The 13,368-nt window shown below is 31.2% G+C and overlaps 1 protein-coding gene across 1 annotated transcript in view; it reads left to right on the forward strand.

Annotated features, from left to right (window-relative positions):
• NCAM2 (neural cell adhesion molecule 2) overlaps positions 1-12,841 on the forward strand; it is a 140,529-nt gene extending 127,688 nt beyond the window's left edge. Inside the window, exons 16-18 of the mRNA XM_087937530.1 lie at positions 6,608-6,812; positions 10,830-10,949; positions 12,662-12,841. Of these exons, the coding sequence (XP_087793656.1) occupies positions 6,608-6,812; positions 10,830-10,949; positions 12,662-12,773 (437 nt within the window). The 3' untranslated portion in view covers positions 12,774-12,841. The remainder of the gene's footprint in view (positions 1-6,607; positions 6,813-10,829; positions 10,950-12,661) is intronic.
• The last annotated feature ends 527 nt before the right edge of the window (positions 12,842-13,368 follow it).

A 13,368-nucleotide genomic window follows, 5' to 3' on the forward strand; every position in this document is an offset into this window, starting at 1 on the left:
TAAGCTTAAACTAATAATGGGTTACATATTGCTTATATTTTAAGAGATAAGATGCATAAAATAGAACACATAAATAACAGTTTATTTGTCCAGCTTAAAATGTCATTTCTCTTTTTCCTAATTTTTTGCTTGTTTGAATGATAAATGTATTTTTTCTTTCTAAAAATTTTATATATTACATTGTATTCTTTTTTTAATCTCATTGTTCTGTTTCACTCTTTAAATCATTTTAAAGACTGAGTCACTAAGTTTTGTCTTATTTGTCATTAATTCTACAAATCTTGGCAAAAAACAGCTATTGGGACTTAAAATATATTAGCTGGTTGTATTTTCTTTTGAAGTTCTTTGGACTGATGTACAGCTTCATAATATAAAATATATAAAATACATATAAATTGTTTGAATGAAGTAACTGATCATTTCCTATGAAAAATAAGAATGAGAAAGCACACATTAATTATCCAATTAATTATTTTAAACATACTCTTAGTAGATATTATGAACAATTTGGTAGTAGATTCCAGGAATCATATCATAGATAAGATATCATACCATAGATAGTTGATTATGCCATGCTAAGATTAACAAAGGAAGTATCATTAAGCAATGTGTTCTTCAGGAATTCTTGCATGTAAATGACAGCAGAAATTAGAGATAGAGATAGTAGTAGAGACAGAGACAGATATTTCATTCCAGAATCCATGCATCTTATGCATGACCTTCATTATATGACAAATACCACCTCTTAGTGATGTTGTGGGAAAATAATTTGTATTTACTATATCTCATATTGAATTACTATTATTACATATAGTAATAATATTGACATAAAATATCAAAATCTATTTATATCAGTGTGAATTAGTTCTTATGATGCATTTTTGGATTGTAAATACAAATAGAAATAATTCTTCAATACAGACTGAAATCATAGATTATGAATTTACAAATATTGATGTATTTGTAAGAAGAGAGTGAACAATAAAATATTTATCTTCAAGTTATTAATGTTTATCGAAATGCCATGTAAGAAGCCACTTTCTGCAAATGAATTAATATTTCTTCTAATATTTTTAAAGCATTTTTTTCCAAATCAAAATGCTTATTGAGGGACTTATTGATTCAAATATTTTTATTAGTTTATCAAAATATAAAATACCAAAATACAAAGAAAAAAAAATAAAGGCAATGGGAAAATAAGGGAGAAAAAAGGGAGGAGAGAAAAATGTGTGATAAATGTGAAAAGAAAAAGAAAGACATTGATTTCCAATTGCTTTTAGTGCAGTAGAATAAGGTAGTAACATAAAACATCAACTTTTTATTTATATATGATAATATATACCAGCTATTTCTATAACCACAAACTTATCCAATCAGTAATTTTATTTTTTTCCACCTCAAGCACAAACATTAAAATGTGTTCTTTTCTTTCATCAAAGAAGTCCTTTAGTCTTCTCTCCATCAAATTAGTAGATATTATGAACAATTTGGTAGTAGATTCCAGGAATCATATCATAGATAAGATATCATACCATAGATAGTTGATTATGCCATGCTAAGATTAACAAAGGAAGTATCATTAAGCAATGTGTTCTTCAGGAATTCTTGCATGTAAATGACAGCAGAAATTAGAGATAGAGATAGTAGTAGAGACAGAGACAGATATTTCATTCCAGAATCCATGCATCTTATGCATGACCTTCATTATATGACAAATACCACCTCTTAGTGATGTTGTGGGAAAATAATTTGTATTTACTATATCTCATATTGAATTACTATTATTACATATAGTAATAATATTGACATAAAATATCAAAATCTATTTATATCAGTGTGAATTAGTTCTTATGATGCATTTTTGGATTGTAAATACAAATAGAAATAATTCTTCAATACAGACTGAAATCATAGATTATGAATTTACAAATATTGATGTATTTGTAAGAAGAGAGTGAACAATAAAATATTTATCTTCAAGTTATTAATGTTTATGGAAATGCCATGTAAGAAGCCACTTTCTGCAAATGAATTAATATTTCTTCTAATATTTTTAAAGCATTTTTTTCCAAATCAAAATGCTTATTGAGGGACTTATTGATTCAAATATAGCCAACTCCATCAAATTTTGCAACTATTCATCCGTTGTAGGAATTAAAATATCATTCCATTTTTGTGCATAAAGTATTCTTGCTCTCGTTCATATATATAACATTAAAGTTCCAATTTTTGACAATTTGTCTGGTGTTACATACCAACTGTAGAGTTTTCTTTTAAATTATAATTTAATGTGAATTTTAGACCTTTAGTCCACATATTCTCCTATTGTTCAAGCATTATATTATATCCAAAGTTCTTTGTCCACTGAGCCATATAGTGTTTTACTGATTCTCCAAGTTCAATTTCAATAACAGTTTACACACCTTAGCAATAATAAATTCATCGCTACCATACAGTAGGATTTCCAATTAATTTTTTACAAAATAAGATCCATAGCTCTTTTTGTGTAGTTTAAATCTTTCTTTCAATTGTAAATATCTAAACCAATGGCAAACATTTCCTTCTGATTCCATCCCCTCTTTAGATTTGAAGATAGGATCTCCATAATTGAAATATATCATTTGACCATAAGTCCACTAGTCTGGCCTCGCCCCCATTTCTTTTCTAAAAAAAGCTTCCTGGGGAGACACATATGTCAGAAGTGGCTTGCCATTGTCTCCTTTTTATGGCTGAGAAAGAAGTGACTGTCCCAAGGTAGTTCAGCTGGTTTCATGCATAAAGCTGAAGTAGAAGCAGTCCCTTGGTTTCTAACCTAATGCCTTAACCACTACACAAAACTGGCACTGAAATCTGATACTATTACTTTCAATACTCCAAATTTGTTTGGACCCTGAATTTATTGATATTTCTAAGTATTCTAAGTCTGTGGAAAGCTGACATCTTATAGATTTGCTTATAGATAATGTTATGAGCCATGGTGGTGTAGTGGTTAGAATGCAGTATTGTAAGGCTAACTCACTGCTCAGAAGTGCTGATTCCAGGAGTTCAATTCTGAACAGCTCAGAGTCTTCCATCCTTCCAAGGTTGATAAAATGAGGACCCAGATTGTTGGAGGTAATATTCTAACTCTGTAAACCATTTAGAGAGGGCTGTAAAGCACTGTGAAGTGGCATATAAGTCTAAATGCTATTGCTATGAAAGAAGAGACATCTGTTTGCAACCCTAATGAAGAGCTACCGAATGTGTTTATATTTATGTTGAAGATTGGAAGTCACTCCTCTACATTTCTTTTATTTTTCTTATTTCACATTTTCCATTTATTTTTCTTAAGTTTCCTTTCTTTGTATTTTTTCCTCTCTTTTGATTATTTCACTATAAATAGTTTGCATTTATAATGAAATAACAAATAATTTAATTGCAATTGAAATCTTCAATAAGATTTATATAGAGAAAATGAATTTCGGTCATTCTGAACTAATAAAATTTGGAGTAAGTAGAATTTCTTATCATTTCTTTTTCCATTATTAATTTTCCCAATAAGAAATAGATATTTTGACTGAAATTAAGATTTGTATTATCCCAAGCATACATCTATTTGTGTCATTAACTATTTTTATGTACCAGCCCTCCAAACTACTCATTAGAATAATAGAATCACATTATGCTAGAGAAGAGTTTTTGGAAATCTTATCTGGCTCTGTTCCAGTGCAGGAATCTACTAGTAGCCAGACAGCCTCAAATTCTCTGGGCCATGGTGGTAAAGGAGACTTCTCCATATTCTCAAGCTGTGTGTTTGTTAAATAGATTTTATTATTACTATTTTTTTCCTGCTATCCAAATATAATCTACTTCCTTTTGGAACCCACTGTTTCTATGTCTTTCGAACAATTCAGAATGATTTTTTTTATAGCTCTTCAGACATTTGAAGATAACTATGTCTCTACCCAGAGTACTTTCTTCTGTAATTTAAAAACATACAATATTCTTCTTTTCGCTCCCTTTTTTCCCTTCCATGCCTTATTATCTTGATTGGTTATTTTTCCTCCTTTTTATCTGTTTCTGATAAACCGCATGACTTGGATAGAAGATGCATGGTGATAGTGTGTTTTACGTGAATATGCAGGAATATAATTTCTGAGAGTAAAAGGAAATGCCCAGAATATACAGATAAAGGGTCCACTGTATCTATAACAGTGTACCTTGGTTTTTTATGAATTAATTGTAATCAGTTATTACAAAATAACTTAATTATTATAACGATTCTGTTTGATTGTCTTCTATTTGCTCTGTTTTCATATGTAGGTGCTTGATGTGTGTGTGTGTGTGTGTGTGTGTGTAGGATGGTTCGGACTGGTTCAGGCAAACTAGATATTTAATTTGTATCTGGTTCACCAAACCAGTATTTGAACTGACCAGCTGCCCCCACCCACACTTCCCCTCCCAGGAATCTCCACACAGCCCATTTTCAATGCAGGTAAGTGCAGGGTCCATACAGAGGCTCTGGGAGGGGAAAATGGGGCTTCTACTGGATGTCCAGAAATGGGCCTGTTTCCGGCTTTCAGTGGGCCTCCAGAGCCCAGGGGAGGCCATTTTCACCCTCCAAGAGGCATCAGGCAAGCTTCTGGACTCTTGGGAAAGCGAAAAACAGTCCTCTGGAAGTACTGGAAGTCTAGAAATGGGCCTGTTTCTGGCTTCTGGAGGGCCTCCAGGGCATTTTTAGTATTATGGATCAACTTTTAAAGCCTATAATTTTACTTGAAGATGTATACTATATTAATGACAATTCTTGATATTGATTTTTAGTTTAGAAGTGAATAGTTATATTTAGCCTATTTATGATCTTTTATTTTAAAACCATACTTTCCCTGACATTTCCAAATCTTTGACCATTCATTTATATTTGTAAAATTTCCTTTGTCTAAGAAGTACAGTAATTTTAACTTTTATTCTCATTACAAGAAGTTAGACTTAAAAGGAAAAAATCTAAACCTAAAAAATCACAGTGAAATTCACACAAAATTATTCATATTACTACAAATTGTATATTTTGATTGTAATAATAAAATAGTTAATTTACTTTAAACTAGTAAAATTTAACACCATCAACAATAAAGTGTTGAAAATATAGATGTTTAGAAAATAAAAAAATTAATGAGATAAATTAAGCGGTGTATCATGACATCTGCTTTTCTCTGCTTCCCTTTCTCATCTATCTGGACGTTGTATTTAAACAAAAATCAGGAAAAGCATGGATTTTCCCCACCTTTTATTATCACAAGTTTGTGTACATGGTTGTATGTGCTCATGTATGTGTAATAGAGGTTGGTACATTCATAGTGCATCTGTGTATGTAGGAGTCTAATCAGGGTAGCTGCATATGTATTGCATTTTAAGCATGTTTCTGCTTTCCCCTTGTATTGTGCCTAGATATTTTTATAAGACAATCTATTGGAAACACAAGGGATATTACATGTATTCCACTATGAATCATATGACCCAAAGTATAAAGGAAAATCTAGAATGGAACAGTTGGCAACATTTGAAGTTGCTGCTCAGCCTGGATTCAGGGAAATACTTTAAACATATTTTCCCCCTATTTTTCAGAACTGAATTATCTGGATTCATCTGCAATTTTTCTTTACACCAAATTACTGGTCTCATTCCACTTTGTTTTCTCAGAGATATATTGGTGACAGACAGATGGTCAGACAAGGCCTTGAGCCATTCTGTGCAAATATTTTGCAAAAAAAATTTGTGTTAGAAATGGAAGAAAATACCAGTGGTGTTTGACAAACTCTTTAAATATCCTAGAGAACCATATTCAAAAGAAACATTCAGTACATTTAAACTGTATTACAAATAACATCATAATTTAATTTTTACACATAGAAGTGACCAGAGACTGGAAAAAAATCACCTTTTAATAATATGAAAAATTGCTTATTTCACCAATTTATACATTAATATAGGTCAGAGGTGGTATTCAGCAGGTTCTGACCAGTTCTGGAGAACTGGTAGCGGAAATTTTGAGTAGTTCAGAGAACTGGCAAATACCACCTCTGACTGGAGATTTTATAGTATCCTTCCCCTGCCACGCCCACCAAGCCACACCCACAGAACCAGTAGTAAATTTTTTTGAATCCCACCACTGACATAGGTCTGCAAGTTTGCAAATGTGGCTTCCACTCAACAAATATTGCACAACCCTTTGTCTGAAATGGCATAAGGTTTCCTGCCTGAGAATGGGGTTGGACTAGAAAATCTCCAAGATCCCTTCCAACTCTGTTATTCTGTTAAATATGATTCTGGCTGGGGGGAGTTGTCATATGATTCATATTGCAGAAATAAAGAGCTGTTATACTTCCAATATAAGCCATGTCAAAAAAAAAAAAAAGCAATTCACCAGGAATGACTGAAAGTCTATTTTATTAATTCAAACAGAATCTTGAAAGTATTTTCCTCTTCTTCTTTTATATCCAAGAGGGCTACGTTTAAGATTTATCCCACCCTTATTCCAGCCCCCATCTCTTCCTCTTATGGGATTTACCCAAATTCCCCCATACAGGAAATTAACTGTTTTGACTTTATCTATTCCATTGTTTTCAAGGTACTTTGTTTAATGGACTTGGACTTGGTGCAGTCATTGGACTGGGTGTAGCTGCTCTTCTACTAATACTTGTGGTGACTGACGTCAGCTGCTTCTTTGTACGGCAGTGTGGATTGCTAATGTGCATCACTAGAAAGATCTGTGGGAAAAAGAGTGGGTCCAGTGGGAAGAGTAAAGAGCTGGAAGAAGGAAAGGCAGCATATTTGTGAGTATTGGTCACAACACTTTGAGAAAAAAGAATATACACTGGTAACTTGCAAATAACATACAAATTGTATGTGGTATCTCATGAGCTGTAAGGATTGTGCTTCAACAAATATTCTCTAACTTTTACTTAATGTTGTTTACTTTTTGCAGCTCTAATAAAATATTGTGCGATAGTTTGGGAAATCTTTCAGATTGACCTTAACAAAAATCATGCTTATATTTTTGTTCTGTTCACTCAAAACTACACAATTCTATCATTTTGGGCAGCAAAACTGAGCAAAACTCAGAGAAGATATGAATTGATATGCTCTATGCCCTTTTTTCACACACTTTTATCCAATGTTGTTCATTTGTAAATTTTTCCACATCAAATCTAGTCCTGAACTGTTCAGTTTTAAAGAGTTATCTTACCACAAGATGTTTCTACTTCAGTAATCCTTAGCAAATCTACCAATCAAAAATCATATGCCAGAGCTGATTTTACATCAATTTTTACTGCAGTCATTAAGTGAACCACGTGGTCTTGAATGAATCATAGTCATTCAGTGAATCTGACTTGTCCTATTGATTTTGTTAAAGCCAGCTAGGAAGATCACAGATCACAATTGTGTGGCTGGTTATTCATTTTATTTTACATCTTTTGCTTCAAAAAGTTGTCACTATTATGAAATCTGGAAAGTTCATCCATCCTGCTTGCCAGTCAATTGTTAGAAGAAGTAGATATGTTTTAAAAAGTTCCTATTATCTGTCCTATTTTATTAGAGGCTTACAAGAAAGCTTTTCATTCTCTTTTGCGATGAAGCTAACATCATGGTTATTCTTAAAGAAGACAAGGGATTTCATTATGTGTTCTAATTATAGATCTCAATGTTTGATAAATTTGGATGCTAAGAGAGTAATAGCTACTTCTTCCGTGGATATAGGATTATTTTTTTTAATTATAATGCACTTAGAAAGAAAGATATGTTTCTGATAAGTGAATGTTCTTGCTTTAACTTAAAAGAACAAGATGCTAACAAAGACTTTGCTATGGCTTCTTGAACTGGAAATTTTGTGTTTCTCCAATTTTTAAAGTCTTGATTTGATATGATTTATTAAAGGAAAGGGGATCTGTGGAAAAAATTTAACTTTCTTTAAATTTATCGACAGACTACTCAACATTTGTTTTCTTGATTATTTGAATAAAATGCTTTTGCCACTTTTGAAATTTATAGTTAGAAGAATTATCTATGATTCCTAAGTCACTTATTTTCTTGATAAGAAGTTCAAGATGAATTCCGGGCTTCTTATACAGTTCCTAATAGAAATTGGTTCCTTCTGATCTTAAAATACAATATAATAGAAGAGCAAAAAATAAAATTTGTATATATTGGGTGCCTCAGAATGTTTAATGAGGCCTAATTCAGAAGTGGTATTCAGCAGGTTCTGACCAGTTCTGGAGAACTGGTAGTGGAAATTTTGAGTAGTTTGGAGAACCGGCAAATACCACCTCGGACTGGCCCCGCCCCCATCTATTCTCTGCCTCCCAAGTCCAAGCTGATCGGCTGGGTCTTCTTTTGTTGTCCAGCACAGGAGAACAGAGCTGGAAAGCAGATTAGTGGAGTGGGGAGGGAATGGAGATTTTACAGTATCCTTCCCTTGCCACCCCCACCAAGCCAAGCCACCCCCATCAAGCCACACACACAGAACCAGTAGTAAAAAAAATTGAATCCCATCACTGACATAATTAAAACAGTTTTACTATTGGAGAAATTCATAAATTAGAATATTGAAACATATAGCTTGGCTTCATCATATTCTTATCATAGTTTATATCAGGAAGGTTGTTAACATAATTCTGGCTCAAATACTGTATGTTGAAGTTCTTTGTGCATAAGTGTATATTCTTGTTTATATCCTGAATATTTGAAATATATCAAGAACTGTGGATTTTGAGACATAAAATTTGGTTAAAAGAACTATATTAAAACACTGGAAGGAAAAATCTACAAGGGTATGAAGCATATATTGTTGGCTTGTGTTATTGTCAACATTTAAATTAGTTTTCCCTACTCCCACAAGGAAAATAGAAAGCTTTCAAACAATATAGAAGTTTTTTCCCAAGATGTTGTATTAAGGTCTCTTTTCCATTTTTTCTCTTTTATTATTACTGACTTATGATAATCAAAATTTTAAATAATATTACTTAATAGCATTGTTATCTATTTTTAAAATTATATTAGCATAATGAAATTATTCTATTAAAAGGTTGATTTATTTGAGGAGGAGCCATAGGTCAATGGCATAGCAGTTATTCATTATAGAAGGATAGAATTATCTTATGTTATATTATGATGCTATGTTATGTTATGATATTAATATTTACTAAATTTATATTGCCCATTTCACTGTTGAATGACTCTAGGAGGCATATACACATATGTTATTTCTACTTAGAACAGGGAAATCATCTTTTCTGAAACTGATTGTTATGCTGAACAATCTGTATTTTTAAAATAAATATAATGTAAAGTATATTAATATTCATCTTAATATTTATTTCAACCTGTGTGCTTGAAACAGGCTTTGGATAAGGTATAAACAATGCTTGGAATAGTAGTAAATGTTTTATCAAGTAATTACTGAATTGGTAATTTATAAACTGAGCATCACTCAGCTGGATTGATGTAATGTGTTCTATAGGGCAGTTTTTGGAGATATCCTAAGGTATAACTGATCTAGCAGAACAATTTCATGACTGCAAGCTACACCAATACTTCACCTAAAGTCATTGTACTGTTTAGCAATAGGCTTTTGGCCAATTCAGATATTGGCAATGACCTAGCTAGCATATAAAGCATACAATCATATAAGGAGGGATCTCAAGAAATATCTCTTTTCCAGAATTGAATCCAGTGAGAACATCTCAAGAAAGTCTTTACTCTATCAGAAATGAACGAACATGATATAATAGATTTTTCTTTTGATGTCCTATACACTTTAGAGCTTTTTTCCTCCCAGAACTCTGTAAAGCTGTTTCTTCATGAAACTATCTTTCATGATAGTTAAGATCAGCTTTATTTAATAGTGTTTGATTGGGTGACTGAATATGTGTCATCAAATCAGTGTTGACTCTTAGTGACAACTCTGATTATTTGTCCATAATCTGATCCTTAGGTGGTCCAACAACATATCCATCACCAGTATAACTGTGTTTATCTACTTTGGCTGTTGATTGTACTCTTCTTTTTCCTTCATCCTAACTTAGCATTAGAGCTTTCTCCAGGGAGCTTTGTCATCATACAATGTGCCTGATAATTGAGCTTGGTCATTTCTACTTCGAGTAAGAATTCTGGGTTGATGATGATTGACAATATAATGATAAACGATAGGTCTCTTTAATACAACTATGTTTTATTGAAATTTATCTCATGGAAAGGTTGATTTATTCTTTCAAATAATAAATATAAATAAATAATAGGTAATATAGATATTTGATTTATTTTTATTGATGCTACTATAATTTTAATTTTTATTAACTCATCCAATATGTTTTCAGTTGGACACAGTATAAAAGTGATGCAAAGGCAAAAATACATACATGTTTTAATGTAATTTTGAAAAGATTGTTTGGAGTTTTTTCTTCTGTTAGGCTACTACTTAAGCCTGAAAAAGTATTGCTTTAGTGTGCAAACTGATTAAAACAGCCATGACTTTAATAGGACTGATGAAAGTAATTAATTTTTTTTTCTCCAGATTTGTGAAAAAAAATGTTTAAAAAAGGACATAGCTTTTCATGTCAAAAATGCATTGCATTTACTATGCATATTCTAAAATATCCTTTATGGAAATTTTAGTGTCATAAACAAGTTGTCTGTTTAATAATATTTTGATACTTCAACAAGTATTCTTGTGGCATTTTGAGAATTGATAAATATATCTAAGCATAAACTTTCATGGAATAGGGTAATAAACATCACCATTTTTAAATTAAAACATTAGTTCATTAAGTATTTTTACCTTTATTTTTACTTAGGAAAGATGGATCAAAAGAACCAATAGTTGAAATGAGAACAGAGGATGAAAGAATTACCAATCATGAAGATGGAAGTCCAGTAAATGAGCCCAATGAAACAACACCATTAACAGAACCAGAGTATGCAGTTTGATATATTTTTTAGTAATTTCACAATTAGGGTTATTATTAATTAGGGTTACAATGAGGTTTCAGTGTGGCTTGGTATTTAAGTTAAAAAAAAGTTTTAGTTCTACAGGTTTCATCTAATATATAACTAATTCTCAAAGGCCCTGTACCTATTAAATTAACTAGCGGTAATTGATAGGGTGACAAAAAACAAATTAAGGTATTTCATTTTAATCTATTACTAAGTGTGAAATCAATTTAAAATCCATGTTGTAAACTTTAAATATAATCTATAAATATCTGTGGCTGGTTTAATATATTAGAAAACAGTTATTTTAAGTCATATAAAACTGAATTCTATCATATTTGAATACTATAATCTAGAACTTTTTAAATATACATTTTTATTATTATGTAAACTAAAAAAATGCATGTATGTAAATAGAGTTGAATATGCACTTTCTAAATAAAGTACATCTATTTATGCAAAACCATTCACACAATTAGCCATTGTTAATAGTTATTAAAGTGTAAGTAATAGGCGTGGAATACACCTTCAAGTCTGGATGTAGAGGGAGAACAAAAATGGTATTAATACTGAATTGAATAATTGGATTTGTTTATTTAATCTTTGTATCTTTGTTTTATCATAGTAAAGCTTGGATTCAAGTATGTTTATTTGAATATACATAATTATATAATGAATATATTGGGAAAAGAGAGGATGAGATTCTGCCTAGAAAACAATCAGACAAGTGTTCCCTGAATTATTTGTTCAATCAGATTCTTATTCAGTTGCCAGGCATGAATACTAGGAAGATTAGCAAATATTAGTACCTTGGGTTTTGCATTATTAAAGTAGTGCTTCTATGCTAAATTATACTGTTAAAGTGCATAAAGGTTTTTTAAGTCATTTTAAAAAGTCTAAGATGACAACAGAGCATTATTTGCATATAGGAGAATGTTAAAGTATCCATCCTTCAATTCTGGGAGAATGATAAACTAGATTATTTATCTTAGCCACCAGAGAATTGGTTTATACTCTTGGCTAACTCTTCTGCCAACAATAATTTGCTTCATGTAATATTTCCTCACAGTGCACCTAACTTTTACACTAGAGTTCTTACTGAGTTTAAGAAAAACAGCTGACCAATTATGCTAGAGTTCTTAGGTTTATACTAAAATATTTGTCAAAAACAAGGTCACAACTTAATCTGAAGTTAATAAAAGATGAATATGTTGCAGATCCTGGCCTAAAAGTATATTTTTCAGCTAGATATTAGAAAATAAAGAGCTTCATATAATGTCAAATATCCAGCTCTAAACCCTGTTTGTTCTTCATCCAAAATATATTTTATTTTGTCCACTATAAAAGTATGTTGTACGATAACTAGTATAAAATTTAGTTATTATACGGAGGAATCAAATGGATTAATCATTAGCAGGAAACGTTGATTGGTTATATTATAGGATAAAACTATCACAGCTAAAGCATGCAATATAACTTTGAGATAGTTCTTGATGCTCCAATTTTATATTAAAAACAACTCTAGATAGATGGAAGTTATAAAACAATAGATATAAATTTGGATTGGGAATATACAGTATCTGAGAAGTGGAGCAATGTAATTAATACAAAATATGTTGCCAAATGAAATATGAATTCTGTATCAAAACTGTTTTCCAACTGTAATACCTTTTGTTTTGTTTTTTATTTACCTTAGGAAATTACCATTAAAGGAAGAAAATGGAAAAGAAGTTTTAAGTTCAGATACTATAGAGATCAAAGTATCCAATGATATCATCCAGTCAAAAGAAGATGATAGCAAAGCATAAAACAACAACAGCTATCTAGAGCGACAAAAAGGCATGTGGATTCTAATAAATCTGTGACCAAAACTTTACATTTGACCTTCATTTTTTGGCAATTTAAGAATAATTAATGGAAGTAGTTTGGTCTACTTCTGTTGACTGTCTATTTTCATTTTAATTCAATAGTTTTAGTCTGTAGTCCTGGGCGCCATCAATACCATGGTCTCAGTTCAGCAAGTCAACCAATATAAATACTGTAATTTATTTTTTGCTGAAGAAATTGAAATTATTTATCAACTATTATGATACCCTCTTAGCCACAGACTACGCATAAGATAGCTGTACTACTTTTAATGGAATTAAACTCATGAGAGAAAGTGCCATAGAAATTTATATTTGTTTGCAATTTTAAAGATTTTGTTGCCTTTATATAAATATATATAAATGTCAGATATAAACTAGGTTTATGTGGCTGGATGATTGCAGCTGACCCTTTACATAAGAGTAGATTGAATGTTTTCAGGGTATTATCCTTGTACTTCAAATCAATTCTTAAAGAGAATGAACCATTCAAAGGTTTGATGTACAGATTTTAACCAAGTTGTGAACTATTTTGATG

Source organism: Pseudonaja textilis, chromosome 7 (assembly GCF_049901715.1).
Source record: "Pseudonaja textilis isolate UNSWEBS1 chromosome 7, rPseTex1.2, whole genome shotgun sequence".
NCBI classification, from domain to species: Eukaryota; Metazoa; Chordata; class Lepidosauria; order Squamata; family Elapidae; genus Pseudonaja; species Pseudonaja textilis.